Source organism: Poeciliopsis prolifica, unplaced genomic scaffold, assembly GCF_027474105.1.
Source record: "Poeciliopsis prolifica strain line A6 unplaced genomic scaffold, Auburn_PproV2 SCAFFOLD027, whole genome shotgun sequence".
Lineage (NCBI taxonomy): Eukaryota > Metazoa > Chordata > Actinopteri > Cyprinodontiformes > Poeciliidae > Poeciliopsis > Poeciliopsis prolifica.
The window spans coordinates 3,674,418-3,692,641 of NW_026562402.1; the positions used below are offsets into that span (position 1 = coordinate 3,674,418).

An 18,224-nucleotide genomic window follows, 5' to 3' on the forward strand; every position below is an offset into this window, starting at 1 on the left:
AAAGCAAATTTTAATTGAATTGTGCACAGATGCTCTTTGGAGTGCTAGGATGTCATGCAAAATTCACATAACGAGCCTGTTGAACTATTAGTGCAACGGTTACTCACGAGAGCAGCTCTTTCTTGGCGTCCTTGGGCTGAAACTTGACTTTGAAGCTGGGGGTCGTAACCTCTCCAGGGTACTTCCTGTCCTCCAGACAGTCCTGCATCATGTCACAGTCCTCAGGGTCAGACGAGACGTACGACTGACCTGTGTGCTCCATCTAAAAAAAGACATACCACCAACAGATGCCACAGATTAACTCAATCTCTGATGACTGTTTCCATAAATCACTTTGCTTAGCTGTAAACAAGCAAAAAAAAAAAAAAAGAAAAGAAAACATAAAAAAGAAAAACTTTGAAAAACTCCAAACACACAAGGCCCCCTTTTATTCTTTTGTAGACTCAATGTTTCCAAATGCAAAGTGCCCTCATAAAAAATTAACATCCAAGTCCCTTTATATTTCTTTTGAAAAAGTTCAAAGCAGTGAAAATTAGCATATGCCAAATCCTGGATGGTGCAATGCACCTGACACACCACCTCTGCTACGCAGTGCAATGTTTTAACCTCGTGGTAACTCTTGCATTTCACTGAAATAAATGAATAATAGAAAGAGGAGAACCGGGACAGGAAATAAGAAAAGGCGATTAGACAAAGCAAGTGATGTAAACAAGAAGTTTTCATTCAAAAGGCTTGAGGGCCATTTCGTCTATTGTTATTTATGCCGCAATAGCTCCTCTGTGACGAATGCAGCAGGAAACGCAGGGTAATTGAAAGCGGCCGTTTAATTGCACTGACCTCGTCTGTTTCCTCCTCCCTCTGGCGATTGGGTTTGGTGAAATCCAGAGGTCCCTCCCAGTCTTCCTGCTTGTACGTATGAAGGTTCGGAGACGTCATTTCACTGTTTCCGCTGTGATGGAACGAAGAGGAGGAGGACGAAGACGGATCCGGGGAGCGGACCCCGGGGCTGGTGCCGGACACGCTGCCCTCCCGTTTTATAGGCTTCTTCATGCTCAGGTCCAACGTGCCGTTCTCATCCACCTCAATGTCCATTTCCTGAGTGGAAAGCAGAGAAGCACGGCTGAATGAACAAACCAGTCAAAACAAATACAAAACAGTCAGACTTTTTTTTTTGTCTTTACTTAAGTGCTGCAGGGCGATATTTCCTGTTATTATTAGAAAGGCAAGCAAAACTGGGAGGTGACCAGATCGCATGGGCCTGTCATAGTAAAACATTCATGATTGATTTAAATGCCTAACCCGTAATTGAAAATCAGAACTTTTTCCAGTCAAAACAATGAAAAAGAAAGAAATATCTCATGATGCAGTAGAGCACTTCTACATTTTTATATGCCTAAAAAGGAAAATGCAAAAGTCATTCAGCTATTATGTGTGTCATAAAATATTAGCTGAAACATGCTGTCGTTCTTGTAGCTGTTCTTCATCTACACACGTTTCTGTTCAACAGCCTGGAGGATTTCACTGCATTTGTAGATTTCCAGTGATGCAGGGAGACGTCTGTGCAGATTTGAGCTCTGCTACTGTAGTCATTTCATTACTAACATGGCTCCATTTCAAATTTATCCAGAGAGTATGAAAAAATATCCTACATTTAAGTTGTTCATTGAAGTACTTTAGAATCAGAAGATAATCAATAACGCCAGGCGTAATCCTCTTCCTGTCCTTTTGGGATGTATTAGCCAAACATGGTACTAGAGTCAGCTAACCATTTTAAAATACAGCTCAAAAAAGATAGACAAAAAAAATAAAATAAAAAATGGTTAGTAAAATAATAAATTCATCAGTCTTAGCTTTTGTGTCTGTGCATCTTCTCTAAATGTCGTCTTTCAACCTGCTCCTAAAAAAGCTCTTATTTAGTCCTGAAGCAGTGTTATGCACTTTGTCCTATCGATTCCACAGCTTAAGAATGCCGACTCGGCTATCCGAGGTATTCCGGTGCCAGTAGCGCTGACACGGTGCTTGAAAACTCCACACTTCATTTTAGCGCTGGCAGGTGAACAGAAGCACAGGGGTCAACCGGGTTGTGTTTTCATGTAAAATGCTGCTCATATAGCCTGGTCAAGATCTAAAAATATCAAAGCATTGTGAGAGGAAGGAAGCTAGCTGGAGCAGTTCCCAGAGACGTCCCGGGTTGACGAGCACACTGTTCCGGTGCTTTAGTATTGGATTTCAACTGACTCCAACTCTGATTCCAGATCAGCTCCCAGCTGATTTGCTAAGCCTGCTCTTGGAAAACAGCCTTGCTGAATAACACCTTGGTTTGCTTTGATGCCAGAAACACAGATTTTCTCTTTTATCACCCTGAAACCATGCGAAGAAACCACAAAAATGATGAAGCAGTCACTTTCTCTCCTCAGCGAAACAGAAACGCCATCCAAAATCACAATATGGGAGAAAGCGATATTGTAGCAATAATGTTTCCTGTTGCAAAGAGAGGAAAAAGTGTAGCAGAAAAAATAAAATAAAATAAAGACGCATGGGCACACATGGAAAACCGAACACCTCGGCTTGGGAGAAAAATGATGGAGATAAAGCGGAATAAAAAAAATGGATGCTAAGAGAAAATTAAAGAAAGAGTGACGGGGGTGGAGAAGCAGAGTGGGAGATCCGTCCAGCAGATAATGAAAAAAGGCTACCTGGTGGAAAAGTAATCCAGGGAACTGGCAGTCAGCCAAATTCAATAACAACATGAAAAGTGTGTGGGATGGAGGGATGAAACGATGAAAGAGGATAAGAGAGGTGATGCAACTGAATCTCAACACCGTCCTGTTGCTGTAAGCCAATGCCTCCTGATGATATATTCATGGGGAGATGATGGGGGAAGAAAAAAAATGATGGAGAGGGAAGGGCACACCCACTGTTATCCCTTCCAATCTCACCAGCTGCGGCCTGAAATGTTTCATCTGAACTGCAGTCAGCTAATGATCCTTCTGCAAATGCACTAGAAAGAAGACCAGGGCAGCACTTGAAATGTTTAAATAAGCTTAGAGAACTGATGAGGGCACATGTTTATCACTCATCACTTTATCATCTTCATTTTCTGCTTTGCTTAATGATTCTCCAAGATGGAGAATGGGACATGGATCTGGGATTGTTGCAGAGAGCGCAAACCTTGGTTTGCGGTTTGATGCTGAGGTTCTCGGGTTTCTCCCAGCAGCGAGTGGACAGGTTGAGGATGGCGGTGGCGGCCATGTGAGCAGCTTCGGCATCGTGGGAGTAGTCGTAGGGGAGGGTGGCGCTCTTCCCGTAAGCGTGGAGGCTCAGGGTGGGAGAGGACGACTTGGGGAACGAGGGCTTGGCTGCAAGAGAAGAGATGGGAATGAGAAAAGAGAATAAAATTCTGAATCCCAAACAAATCCCATGGTGGACGTTTTAGTCCTGAGAGCAGTTTAGAAACAAGACAATTATGGAGGAATTTTTCTGCCATAATGCAAGAGCAAACTTTTTTTTTTAGTCTGAAAACAGGATTTCATGCCTTTTGTTCTTAAAACCCTTTAAATACTATAGCTTACATTTTTATTTTGAAAGCAGGATTTCATATTTTCTCAAAACTTGAAATGATTGTACTCATCTTATTGGCAGAGGGGTTGCCAGGCGACTGTGTAAAGAGGCAGTACTATGTTTTGCAAGCGAGCAGAGTCAGAGTGTGAGAAGTTTTGAGTACAAGCATTGCAAGTTTTGAGAAGAAAGACATGAAGTCCTGCTTTCAAAATTAAAATGTAAGCAAAACAATTCAAAGTTTTGAGAACAAAAGACATAAAATCCTGCTTTCAGACTGAAAATGTGTGCTCCTGGATAATGGCAGAATAATTGCTCCATATAAAATACCTTCATAAACTTTTCCAAAATTTAACAATAATTGTAACAATAATTTGTCCCTCCAGGAAGTTGTGATATTGCAATCGCAACCGTAACACAAATTCCCTCATCATTTCCACATTTAGCTCATTAGTCATTGGAACTTCTCCATGAATCTGACCAATCACCAATCTGTTTTTTCTTCTTTCCTCACCAATCACTGCAACTCGGCTGAATTTTGGCCAGTCCTCTTAACTGCTATAGCTGTCACAGTTTATAGCTCATGCCAGACGACCGCTGGAGATTGAAGACAGTGATCCAAACCCAAGAAAAGAATCCAGTCTTACTTTTGAAGGCTTTGGGTGAAGTTTCGCTGGTGGTCATCTTTGGAGCAAGCGTGCGCTTTCCGAACACTTGGGCATCGAAGCTTGCATAATCGAAGGAGACCTTGGAGTACTTCTCCAGCTCCTTGGCCAGGTTGGCGCGTGGCGTCGAGGGGGCCATGTTGGGCCTGTAGTTGCCATACTGGGGCACCTCCAGCTGCTTCACAAAGCACATGGGCCTGCAGAGGGGAAGGGAGGGGAGGAAGGAGCAGGACATCAGAGAGACAGATTAAACATGATTTACGCCGGAATGAAGACAAAAAAATAAAAAGAACAGAATTGATGAGAAAAGGAGACAGAAAAACAAAGCGATTGTATAAAAGAGAACAAGAATGGGTGAATGAAAGTAGAATGAAATAGAACGAGCAAAGATAGGAGCACCGGTGTACTTAGCAGGAGTGCAGCAGGATTAAAAGCTCTCTTATCAGCAGAGGGCACATTTGCATGTTGTACAGCATGGAATTTATGAGCCTTAAGCCCTCTCGTTTTCCTGGAGAGCCCGGGCTTTTGTCAAACCTGTTGGCGTAAATCCATTGATAGACCAGGGAGTGAGGGAGAAGGAAAAAAGAACAAAAAAAAGAGAGAGCACTCCTCTTTTCTTCTCCTCTTGTTATTTTGCTCTGCAACTGCGATATGACCACAGAATTCCCAATCTTTGGTCTCCAACCATATGCTTGTTAATAAGCTCCATGACCTGGCCTGCAGTGTGAAGGAGGACCCTCATAACAGGGGAAAAAAATACTTTCTATCAGCGATCACAGAGGATTTCCTTTTGTCTTTGTATCAAATCAACATGAATGCCATTAGAATGAGGACTACACCAGGAATCCAGCGTACACATAACAGACAAGCAGGCTCATTTCCATAACAATCTGCAGAAGGAAAACAAAGGGAGCCTTATTATGTTTTAATCCAACGCTTTGTCCGTCTAGTGAGGTTTTCCTCTAGGAAAGCAATTATTTTTCCCATCCTCCTGCAATGCCCCTATAACTTTCATAATTAGCATATCAACTGCATTATTAATTAAAATACCAGTGTGGGAGAGCATGGACTTAGCATAATGCCGGTATCTGGTTGGTTTTAATTATCATTCTTTCTGCTGTGATCGTGGTGCCTGGCTGGCTTGGAGAGATGACTGAAGATATAGAGACCTTAAAGTGACGAATAGATCAGTCTGTGGGACTTTATCAAAACTGAGCCGTCTCTGCAGGTCGTCAGAGGAGCAGCGACTCATGAGAGAAGCCACCACCAGTCTGCCTTTAGCTCTTCAGACCGACAGCTACTTACCAAAGGAAATTCAAATAAAATTAATGTATTTCCTTGTCACATTTAATTCAGAAAGCCATATTGTATTTGGCTTTCTAACCAAACAGCTGGAGAGAGATTTAAAGAGGAGCTGCAAAAGCAAATGATATGGATTAGCAGTGCTTGTTAGCAACTAAGTCATACAAAACATGTCACTGTGTGGAATATTATCTCTACCGCTTGAGAAGCTAACTGTTAGCATGTGATTACAAAAACAGTCTTCAGTCAGAGACCTCTTCAGTTTTGTTGCAACACAGACTGCTATTGGAGACCCTTCCTGCCCACTGCATCACTGTCCACAGTGACACTTTCCTAAAGGGTTTCAGTCTTTTGATGAAACATCATCAAGTAAAATTCCCATAAATAAATTTATTTAAGGGAATTAATCTACAGATTTAGTTCATATGAAGCTAAATCGGATTGGAGCAGGAATACAGGGTGGCAAACTGCTAAAGCAATAAAAAAAGAGGGGTTGCATTTTAATAGGAGTTTAACAAGACACCTAGATCACAGTTTAGTAAGTGGCTCAGTTTGGGGCTTGTGGTTTGGTATGTATTTAGTACAAGAGAAAGGAAAAGACAAAATGTAGGTTACTTTTCAATTATTAATGCAGAAAATAGCCCAGACAGAAACAGAGGCAGCCAAAAGAAAACAACCCGTCTAAATAGAGAGATGATGCAAAGGTCTGTAGCCATCTACTGGAGCAATATTTGAATATCAAAATCAAGGTAACAAAACAACATGAAATGTAAAAAAAAAACAAAAAAAAAAAACAATGTGCTCATTCTTATTGTGTAAAAGAAGATCACCTTCATTCTCCATGGGATTGCAGGACTGATGTCTGTACCATTGCATGTCACAGTGAATACTTGGTACAGGAAGGTACAGCTCACTTATTCAAGATTTATGGATCTTGAATTTTTCAAGATCCATAAATTGCACCTGCCAGTTTGGACCTTACAGTCTCCACCCACCTCAGCACCCTGTCGTTGGGGCTTCCTTTGAGGATCTCGCTGCCCGGCTGAGCGAGGTGTTGCTTGTCGTGGGTCTTAGAAAGCTTCTCAGCAGCAGCGATCGGGCATCCGGAGAGACTGGGAGGACGGAGGAGCAGAAAAGCCGATGAATTTTAAAAACAACGCCGAGCCGCTGACAACGCAAATCGACATCACACTGATGCGGGCTGACACATTTGCTGTCCTGCATGCATGCGCTTGCAAATCCTCAAAGGGAAATGCGAATGCTGTGCAAAAGCCCGTCCGGCAGAAACGCTCATAAACGACACAGATTAGCAACGGCTCAGACGGGATACCTGCGGTGTGTGTTGCGGTTGCTGTTTACGTGGCCCTGACCAGTGCAGCCAGGAGTCGGACACTTCAGCACATTTTCATGCATGGCCAGAACTGAGCAGAAGAATCACAGATTCAGAAAAAGAAACAAACTAAAAAACACCATATAAACAACCTCATGCCCTCAAACTATCATCAGAAAGGTCTTTCAAAACAGATTGGTTCTTTCCACAGATCTACTATTTGACACTATCCAAGAATTTTTAAAGCTGCAAATGTGAACCAGAAACAATAATAAAATAGTGAAATTAAAATAAAAAATGTAGCAGCCAGACAATCTTTTGAAACCACAAGAAAAGCTGCCATAAAGATTCTGCCATTGTGAAATTTCCTCTCCTCAGAAACGTGTTTGTATTCAGGGTGAAGACCAACCCAAACTCACTCTCTGGGGGGATCCTGTCCTTGTGCGGACAGCCTGACAGGCTGCGGTGGTGGGGGTAGAGGCCGGTCACATGGCCCGTCCCGTCACACCCCGGCGTGGGACACTTGTTCTCTCTCTTCTCCGGCCTCTCTGGAAACAGACAGACAGACGAAAAGAAAGAAGGAAAAAAAGAAAGAAAAAGAAATGAGAAGGGCAAGAATGAGGTGGGAGAGTGGGATGAGAAAGGAGGACAGGACCGAGTGGTTAATGCCATCAGACCGTCTGCTTGGCTGAGCGTGAAATCTAGACATATTTCAGACAACTGCACCACGGCAACACCATCTGTATCTCTTCACGTCTTAAGCATCTGCGTAAACCTGAATCCAATTCTGCAAAAATTACTGAAGACTCTTTCTGAAAGATGCCTTGTTGCTATAAGATGTGACATTTTCAGCAGTCTTGTTTGGTAAAAAAAAAAAAAAAAAAAAAAAAGGCATCCTTTATAAACTTTTCATAATTAGGGAGGTGTGCGTTCTCTTCAAATCTGGTTCTGGTGTAGGATGCAAAGATTTATCACAACTTCTATCTGCCGTCACTTTGTGGAACCATCCTGTCCATCATGGTGCATAAAAACTGTGGTTTGCTTTTACTTTCTTTTTCTTTAAATGGTGTCGCAGGCAGTGAGGTGCAGAGGACTCCCGCACACTCCCACTTCAAGATGCTACTTGACACACGATCAGCTGGCATTTGCGAAGCAGCCAATCCAGTAGAGCCATTCATTTCCTTTGGCACTGATTAGCTGCACCCCTGGTCCAGACTTAAGGAAGACTGTAGCTTCTATGGAAGTGCCAAGATGGTTTCCACTATGTGTATTAATGCATATTAAGTTATGTTTGGTGTATGAAATTATAAAAAAGGAATTTGTAAACATTTTAGAGGTAAAAACTTACTTAAGAACTTGTGTTCTTTAGGTGTACAGAAGTTCTACCAAACTTTCCAATATTTCTAATTAAACTGCATAAAATCTGTAAAAGCCGTGAAACAAATTTATGGAAACAATAAGAAGTGAAAAAAAAAAGTCTTGACTTCACAATCAGCCATTTTTACATGTTTAAATACAGAAAGCGATAATTGGAATAGCTAGCAAACCTGGTTTTCATGATGATGTTTTTCAGGCATTACAAATTATCATTTTCTTTTGTTTGCATTTTTATTATTTGTAAGTTCTGATCCTCTCTAAATGCAGAAAGGAGTCAACTTCAAATTTCCTTTATTTGATCTTTTCGAGGAAATAAAAACACGCCATTCAGCTTTTCAACCATCTACTTCCCACTGAGCACGTTTTGGTTCAAATTACAATCTATAAAATGTTCACATGTTTCTAGGTTAATATTGGGCTAAGTTCATTTGAAAGGTAAATGTCAGCATGTAGCGGAAACTGGCACTTGTAATTAAATATTGACAGGATGAGGCGCTGAACGTGCTGGCTTTGCTTTAGAAAGCCAGTATTTCATCTCAGTGAGTTCATTACACAGAAGTTACACATTGAGCTGCTTCTGAACTTTTTTTTCCCTAAAATCATTTACAAGTATGTGAATATGTCTTCGTTTTAGCTTTCAGTTGAAAAAAGGGCTTTTGGTAGATGTACATGATATTGTAGCTACGATATTCAATCCAAAAAGAGGCCAAAAATGAATAATTCAAAGAAATCAATATTGGTTTGTGCTTTCTCTCTTTTTTAATGACTTACCAATTTCGCTAATGTTTTTCCAATTTTTCATTTCTTCAGATCTAAATTGCAATCATAAAATGAAAATTTGACACATAATGAACATAAATCATTCTTCTTTTCCCCAAACGTAAAAACTAGATTGAATTACATTAGGAATTAGGACTCACCTGTCCATTTATTGAACAATTTGCAGCAAAAAGGAGATTTTGAGTTGAAAATGTTGCTTATTTTGTCGTTATATAGTTTTTGATGAAACTACAACTAATTGTGATTCATTAATGGAGTTTCACTAGTCTTAACTATTTATCTGTTCTAAATTGGACTTTTATTGGTTCGTTCTACTTTTGTAATACCTATGCATTATTATAATTTGTTTTATGTATTTTTTTTTTACTTGTATGTTATTTGTCTCTGTTTCCCATTTTTACTTTTCTTTTAAAGTATTATGAAATACTGTGTTTCACAAATATATTTTTTGAAGATACTTTTTGACTGAAAGATAGCCAATTAGTTATTATTTACATATTTATTTATGTCAGGATCAGGTTAAAAAAAATAAAATAGTAGTAATGGTTTAATTGAAATTGTGACAGTTTGACCCCTTGCTTCATACTTTCTATTGTGATCCAATACAAATACAAATACGTCAGTAAAATAAATAAAAACTAAGCGCGGTCCTCCCAAATGACTTTGGAGGTAGGCCAGGAAATATCTGTGCCACTGGAGAGGAAAGTGGAGCAAGAAGACGGTGCGATGCTCTGTTGGCCTTCAAATTGAATGTTAACGAGACATGCATCTCCTAATTAGCGACGAGGAGAACATGAACGCCACCACAGGAGGGAGCTGGGGCCAAGGAGAGGGCAGCACTACCAGGCATGTAATCACACTGCTGCTTCACCGTGAGCATGACAAGTGGGCAGCGTGCCAGCAGTGAAATACGAGGCCCAAGCACACGTAAACAAACACTCCACGCACGCTAGCAGCGGAGCAACCCACACTCCTCCTTCTCCTCTCTTGACATGCCGTCTCCTCGGCCTCTCTTCGAGCACTTCCTCTCCACACTTCGGTGCTGTCTCTCAGCTGGAGCCTCTTCATCCACGTTACAATGAAGATGGGAGGAGCCGCACAGAGCTCTGTGGCTCTCCGCTGCTTATTTGGTACACTGTTTAACTGAACATGCTGCTTCCGCTACCAGGATTTGGATGTGAACATTCGCGCTGATTTACTTCAGAGTTTTTCCGTGCTCTCATGCAACTGTTTGCTTTCACCATAAATATTACAATGTGAATAGTATATATAACTATCTTGCACTTAATCGGGTGTCACCAGATCAGCAACCTAAGACGCAGACTTCACTCACTTGGGCCACCTCCTCTGGGGAATCCTAAAATATTAGGCGTTGAGGAGCCATTTGAACTGGCTCCTCTCGCTGTGGAGAAGCAGCGGCTCTACTCTGAGTCCCTCCCAGATGAACAAGCTTCTCACCCTATCTCCAGCAAAGATCCCAGACACCCTATGGAGTAAACATTTTTAGTTGCTTTTTGGTCTTTTGGTCACCACCCAGAAGGTTGTGACCATAAATGAAGGTAAGGAACAAAGATCAGCCAACTGAGCTTATCTATGTTCTTCATCACAGCAAACTGCTGCAGTGCTCCCTTCATAGCAGACGCTGCACCTTTCTGCCTATTGTTCGCAATTTTTTCCCTCATCTTTCAACAAGACCCTGATATACTGGAACTCCTCCACTTGGGGCAGGACCCAGAGAAGCTCTACTCTTTGTCTGGTTCAAGATTGCAGTCTTGAATTTGGAGATGGTAATTGTCATCCTGGCCACTTCTCACTCAGCAGCAAGTGTGATCCTGAGGCCTCCAAAGTGGATCCTCTCAACACTGTGGCTGAGCCTCGAATTTCTGTCTCTAACAGTTATGATCAGAATCAGTGGCAAAGGATAATCCTGGAGGAGTCCAACTCTCACCTCTGACCTCAAAGAGGCCCAAACTCTGACACCAGCTGTGCGGTCCATATGAAGGTGTGTGCTGGCATATTCAATACAATTCTAACAATGTTCAGATGAGAAAAATAAATCTCCTAACTGTGACAAAAGAGCTGAGCTGTCACAAAGTTTGATTGTCTATATGTCTGAGGAAAACATGGTGAAACTACATTTCTGTTGTGTAGGTCAAATATTTTAGAGACTTTCTGACCTTTGCTGAAGTAGGTCTTCCGGATGATGTCTAGGTGCTTGGGTCTGTCCTCAATGGTGAAGTATCTCTGGTGGTGGAGGTCTGGAGCGCGGAGCAGCTCCCTGGGCCCGGCGGGCTTCACCTGCTCAGCCTTGAGAGCGATTGCCTGCTCCAGGAGACCCAGGTTCCCTCTGGTCATGTCGAACATCTCCGACTCATCGGTCACCGTGGAACGCTGAGACAGGCTGTCTTCATCATCTCGCTCATCGTCTCCGTCGAGGTCATCAAAGTCTTTGTCCTCCGACTTATCGGATCGCACTTCGATGACGTCCGGGGAGGCCGAGGAAGAGGCCTTGTGGAGTTTGTAGTTCTCCAATCTTGGGATGGAGTAGTAGTCGTCGAGCGGGCTGGCCCTGTGGGAGCCGAAGCTTAAAGGAGGGCTGCTTTTGAAGTTTTGAAACGAGTCGTACCTGTCGCTGCTGTAGTCCTCCTGAAGGATGTGGTTTTCTGTCTTGATGTGAGTTCCCTGAGCTGCTGCTGTGCTGGTGATAGTTCGGACGGCGATTGGCACATCAGATATGGAGAGGAAAGGCCTCCTTTGCTCCTCTTCATCTTTCTCATCATCCTCCTCATCTTCTGTCGGGGTCTCCTGCGTCTGCTGCACCGACACAACCATCTCCTCCTCCTCTTCGCCTTTGATCTGTTTGCCATGGCTCACATGGTTGCTCATGTTAACACGCTCCCCTTGTTCTTCCTCCACCTTCCTCGCCTCATTCTGCAGAACAGATGACTCCTCCGGAGATCTTTGTGCCTCCTCCTCCTCCTGCGCGTCCCCCTCCTGCTGATGCTTTGCTTCTTCACCCTGTTCAGCTGTCGCTCTGACATCTTCAATCTGCTGCACAACCACGCCAACAGTGTGGCCGTTGGAAACCCGGCCCAGGTGGAGCAGGGAGTCGGCCACCTCTTCGGCGCTCTGGGAGGGAGGCCGGCGCACCTCGGCGTCAGGCGACGTGGCTCGGTGCTCCGGCTCCACAATCACACACTCTTGCTCTGTGGAAGGCAGAGAAGAAGAGGTTCCAGCAGTCTGAGTCACGCAGTGAGCTCAAGCTGTTGTCAGCAACATCTCTGTCATCGCTTGCATCACTTCGCTGCCTGTGAAGTGACAGCGCAGTGAAAACGACCCGCTGTGACAAATCTGCAGCTAGTAGATAGAGAAAGAGAATTGATCCAGTTCTAATCAAGAGGTATTGCAGTACATTTCGTCTTTACTTTGTGTCCTCACTCTCTTGAAGATGAAGAAACGCAGTACAAACTCACCCTGCATAGTTTCATATAGTTGCTTAAAACCCTCTGAACTTTCTGCTAAGTTTTTAAAGTGGTTTTAATGATCAGCATGGTGGGATTTCTGCAGGTTTTTATGGGGATCTTGTTTTCTTCTCATATTTTTCTGTTCAGATTGTTGAGTCACCAAGCATCGACCTACAGTGCCCTGCAAAAGTATTCACACTTTTGAATATTTTCACATTTTGCCCTGCACTGACCCTAAACCATTTTTCCATCTAGTCAACTCTGCTTCACTTATCCTCTCAAACAAAAGCATTACAGGAGAGTAATGCCGTCACCACCATGTTTCATGGTGTTTTTAGGATGATGTGCAGCATTACTTTTCAACCTTGAATATCATTTTGCATGTGGTCAAAATACTTAAATTGGCCACATTTGAACAGTGCAATTTTCTCCAGGTCTGCTTTTTAATTAGCCACAAAGTCAGAGTCAAGTTAAAAAAAAAAAACTAAGCAATTCTTGATCAAACCTACAAAATCTACATCACCTCTAACTCTGCATTTCTGTAAACTGTCCAGGGCATAAAATAGGTAGAATGTGACATTTACTACATTAGAAATATAAATAGGCATTCAAGTTTTATTTTCAGAACACTTTTCTGCCAAACTGTGTTATCTTTTAGCACTGTTGCCTTGCAGCAAAAAGGTCATGGGTTCAATTCCTGGCCCGGAGTCTTTTTGCATGTTCTCCCTGTGCATGCTGGGTTCTCTCCAGGTACTCCGGCTTCCTCCCACAGTCCAAAAACATGACTGTCAAGTAAATTGGGCTCTCTGAATTCTCTAGGTGTGAGTGTGTATGTGTGCATGGTTGTCTGTCTCTGTTGGCCTGCGACAGACTGGCGACCTGTCCAGGGTGACCCTGCCTCTCGCCCGGAGCATTAGCTGGAGATAAAAAATGGATGGTCTCCATGCTGTCTGTCTGGAAAACGCTGAATAATGTCTTAATTATTTAATGAGAGGAAGCTGATGGAGGAAACTTATGAAGTTAGAAGTTTTGTCTAAAGTTGAAATTAAAAAGGTGGAAAACGTTCAGGTTGTTAAGCCTTACCTTCATCACCTGCTGATGTTCTCTCCTCCTCCTGCGTCTCTTTCTCCTCTTCTTCTTCCTCCTGCCCCTTCATTAGTCCATCAGCATCCTTCTCCAGGGGTTCAGCCGCTATCTCTTCTTCCTCCGCACCTCCATCTTTGTCTTCCTCCTCTCCTGACCCGGTGACCTCCTTTTCCACCTTCCCTCCATCCTTCTCGGCTTCCTCCTCTGCCTCGCTGCTACCGTCGCTCTCGGCACTGAAGCCCTCATCCAAGGCGAGCTTCAGGGGGTGAGACTTCCTCTTGGAGGCGGGCTTCTCCGCTTCCTGTTCCTGCTCCTGCTCAGCTTCTTCCAGACGGCGCTTCCTGGCGATGGGGCAAGCCAGAAGGCTTGTGTGGGGAGGAGACACAATCGTTTTAGGACCAGAATCAAGTTCACCTTTGACCTTTGTGAAAGCTCATGCAGAATCAGGAAGCAGAAAAAAAAAACATCAAAACAAAGGAAAAAGTTTAGAGATGAAGAGGCATGGAGCTGATCTTGCAGTATGACATGTGGCCTGCGGGTGGCGCCCCGCTCGCTCCCTTAGACATCAAAACCTATCTCAGCCAATTGAGTGGAACGTTTAATGAACAACTTGTATGGAGAGGCGGGCTGGCGGGCGAGGCAGCAGAGGGTGAAATCCAATAAACTCCCTCTTATTCGCACCTGGAAGATGCCGAGGGAGACCGAGGGACGATCTATAAACAAAGTGCATCTGAAATTGCCTGCTGAACGAATACACATGTAAACAGATAGCTAATATCTTCCCTTCAATAAAGAGGAGTCACAATCCGGTGAACCTCCACCCTCCCACCCCCTTTAGGCATCACAGGGTCTCTGCGGGCGACAGCACATGTGTGGAATGGAAGGAGGAGAAATGAGGCTGAAGTGAAGAAGCCGGACAAAATCACATCTCGCTGCTGTTAGCTTCAAGATTCAGAGCAGGAAAACAAATGGCATCTTTTGATTGGCTATTATTCATGATGTAGCTCAGGTTCCTCTCAAGTGATGCTTTCATATTAACACTGCAGTGTCATTTCTTTTTTTTTTTTTTTTTTTGCATATTTGTTGAAATGTCACTATGTCATGACAGTTTATGAGACAGATAACTTGTGAAAACATTGAGCTCCTCTGCTCCTCCCAGTGTTCCCAGTGCTAACTAGAAACAGCCAATCAGAACCAGGAGGTGGGTCTTAGTGCTGTCAATTAGTGTCCTTATGGCGCTGCTCACTGCCCCTCCTTAGCCCTCTCCCTGCTCTCTACTGACCTGCAGCAGCTTGTTGTGAATGCTCAGGCCAGATAGCATGGCCACAGATAATGGCAGATACACAGTTTCCCTGTAAAGATAAGTTGTTTCTCTGCACATTTAGCAACAACTACACAAGGTTTATTGACAGCGCTACGACCCTCCCCCTGGCGGTGCATCCAGACCAAAAACAACCAATAGCTCTGTCCTGCAGAAGCTAAAGGAGAAGATGGAGGAGATCCATTTTCTTCACAGATTATCTGTCTCATAGCATACTGTCACAATATGGTGACAGTTTCAGCAAATATGTAAAATGCATATTCCTTACAATACTTTCATACTGCAGCATTAAAGCTGGAAATGCAACTCTACTTATCCAAGTAATCAGTTTGTTTTTTATAAAGGCCTTAAAAATGTATTTATACCCTGTTGAACTTTTATAAATACTTCACCAGAGAAATTCCTGCAGTTTTCAAACTTTAACAATTTTTTTTCTTTTATTATCATACTGAAATCACTTCTCTGTCACATTTCAGGGAAATTTCAGTCGAAATATCAAAATCTAAGGAGGTTGTTTTACCTACAAACAATCTGAACATGTCCAAATGTTTGGCATAGCAAACACCAACGTGTCTGAATATTTTGACGTGATGAAGCCAAAAGGTTTCAGTAAGGCTATTAGTATTTATTCAATTGAGAGAGGCCATCTTGTGTCAGGTTAATGTTGACATGTAGAGATCCATAGGTCAGTTCCTTCTTTGTCTGATGTTGGCATTTATTAGTCCTGCTGTGATCACTGTATTGTCAAGTTTGTCGCATCAGATCAAACTGCAAGAGTCCCAGCTTCTCACTGACACGTTGTGTGTGTGTGTGTGTGTGTGTGTGTGTGTGTGTGTGTGTGTGTGTGTGTGTGTGTGTGTGTGTGTGTGTGTGTGTGTGTGTGTGTGTGTTCATCTAAACACGGGACCTGATTGCACAGCCCACAAGCTCCCCATCAGGTCTGAAGCTGTTTAATTAAAGTGTTATGGATCATTCGTTTCTCATCTGTAATCCACATTGTGATTTAAGTGTTTCTTAGCTGTGAGCAGCAACTCAGTGTTCAGTCTGCTCTCGATTGCCTGGTGTATCATTCATGTTTTTTTGATTTATTATTTAAGTAAATAATATTGTATTTCTACAGCGAAAATTGATTAATTAATTAATAATGAATTCTCAAGGCAGCACATGGTTTCAAAGCTGAAGGAAAACAAAGAATCAGGACATTGAGATGTTGAAGGCTGTGGTTGAGGCCTGACAGTCAAATTAAAAGCTGATGCTTCGCTTTCACAATTAAGTTTAGAAAGAGCCACCCAAAATATCAGAGTCTAATAAGACTAGTTTCTTAGATTTTGGATTTTCTGAAAGGATGGAATCCTTTTGACACCGAATCTGTGGTCCCTAAAATATAAAATATGGTATTGGTCTTGGAAATAAATCATGATGATGATTTGAACTTCTTGTATGAAATTGAACATCTTAAAAATCTTTTACTCAAATTATCACCAGAAAATGAGTCATTCATTGTTTTTCATTTCTTCTTAATTTTCTGCTTTCATGGCCAGTTTTTGACAGATTAATCCAGTTTAAATGTGTTTGTTTTTAGGAGTGTCAGCAATATTGTTCATTTTTAAATTTGAAATTTGTGATGGAGGCACTGTAATCATAGCTAAAGACAGGCCATCAACAAACATCTGGATTAACGATATTCCTGCTCACTTCTAATCTCCCTTCAGGGATTTCTCCCATTGAAGAGAATCTCTCCAGTGAAATGTGAAACGGGCAAATCAGTGAACAGAAGGAGACGTTGTGAACAATGACACTGGTTTTCCACGCTGTTTTAGAATTGCAGTCTGGCTGCAGTTTTAGCGACAGCAGTGGAAGAAGTGAAGGAAGGCATTCAGTCTGTGTTGGCTGCGCTTCCAAATAATGAATTAGCATTAGCAGCTGCCTCGCAGTGGAGGACGAATGTTTCATTTCCGGTAAGCTTCTTAGCGTCAAACTGGTAATTACATACGTCACGGGCAACAGCCGAGGGTCCAGACCACAGGACTGGTTTTCACCAGGCTACAGCCCTTATTTAAAGCAGAAAAAAGAATCTAAATGTTTAGCCTGTTGGTCTCGTCTGAATGTAGCCTTCGCAAAAAAAATTGTCTGCCAGGCTTCCTCATCACCATTCACTTTACTGCTATATTTACATGGTTTTTAATTTTTGAAATTTTCAAACTTTAACATTTAAGCACTTTTTGTATCTTAAATCTGTCCAGAAACCTGATTCCTCTGATTGTCTCTAAAAGCAAACAGCAAGAGGAGGATGGCAGACAGAGGAGGGGGGACAGACAGAGGGTGGGTTTAATCTGCCCTACCTTCTGTGTCGTGAGTATCTCCCACTGATATGGCCGGAGCCATTGCATCCGGGGGTGGGGCAGCTGGATGGGATGGATGGAGGTTAGAGATATGTTTAAGACACAAGAGCATTTTAGTCCTTGTGCAGCAGCAGCAGCAGCAGCAGCAGTGATAAACACAGGCAGTAAAAAGAAAATTAAGATAAAGAAAACAAAGCAAAGAGATGCAAACGTGTCACACAAATGCACATGTACAAAGGAAGATATGCAGCCCGGCCCATCCGGCCGACACACATGATGCATGAATGCAGGTGGCATCCAGCCGGGGGAAGCAGAATATTATGTGTCGTACATCAACCCTGGCCTATATCCTGTTACTACGAGCGATAAAGATCAGCCGAGACCTGCTGTAATTTCCCCTGTTCGCCTCTCTTCACCAGTCATCATCATCATCACCATCATCTTCGGTGCTCACTCTTTTCCTTTCTCTCTGCTTTTTGATTCAGGTTGCCATGACCCCTCAGGATGGCTCATTTTAATTCTCATTAACTTCCCCCAGCAATTGCCCTTTATTACTCCAATTATCCCTATTATTAATTTTACTTATTAAAAATTGCCGCATTAGCATTTTAAATGAGACACTCGCTGGCCTTCCCTACTGTTTTCTTTTTCCTCTCCCTCTCTCTCAGTCCCTAAAAAAAGTGAAGCTTTTTTTTCCCAACGCGCTGAGTGCAGATCAGCGCTCCGAGGTGAAGTATGACAAAATGAAGGTGGGGATGAGGAGAATCATTTAGAACAGGGGAGGAAAATCATTTTCCCCCAAAGGGCCTCGTGACAAACCAGGACCTTGTTGAGAGTCAAAACCACCAGTAACCAAAACTTTCCCAGTTTTATGATAAACTGTAAAAATGCTTTTTTCTTCATGTAGAAACCTTATAAAATTGCAAACCGGGACTTTACATTTGTAACAAAATCCTGAACGATCACTTAAATTTGAGCCCTATGTGGACTCTTTGCCAT

At 42.6% G+C, this 18,224-nt stretch overlaps 1 protein-coding gene across 3 annotated transcripts in view; it reads right to left on the bottom strand.

Annotated features, from left to right (window-relative positions):
• myt1b (myelin transcription factor 1b) overlaps window positions 1–18,224 on the bottom strand; it is a 132,871-nt gene that overhangs the window by 10,906 nt on the left and 103,741 nt on the right. For 2 of the 3 annotated variants that reach the window (XM_055048295.1, XM_055048296.1), the window contains exons 5-14: window positions 17,226–17,288; window positions 13,560–13,927; window positions 11,190–12,218; window positions 7,275–7,403; window positions 6,856–6,946; window positions 6,521–6,637; window positions 4,206–4,420; window positions 3,172–3,359; window positions 838–1,095; window positions 108–262 (exon numbers count right to left, since the gene is read on the bottom strand). In XM_055048295.1, the coding sequence (XP_054904270.1) occupies window positions 108–262; window positions 838–1,095; window positions 3,172–3,359; window positions 4,206–4,420; window positions 6,521–6,637; window positions 6,856–6,946; window positions 7,275–7,403; window positions 11,190–12,218; window positions 13,560–13,927; window positions 17,226–17,288 (2,613 nt within the window). The remainder of the gene's footprint in view (window positions 1–107; window positions 263–837; window positions 1,096–3,171; window positions 3,360–4,205; window positions 4,421–6,520; window positions 6,638–6,855; window positions 6,947–7,274; window positions 7,404–11,189; window positions 12,219–13,559; window positions 13,928–17,225; window positions 17,289–18,224) is intronic. The other variant, XM_055048294.1, reaches the window with a different exon arrangement.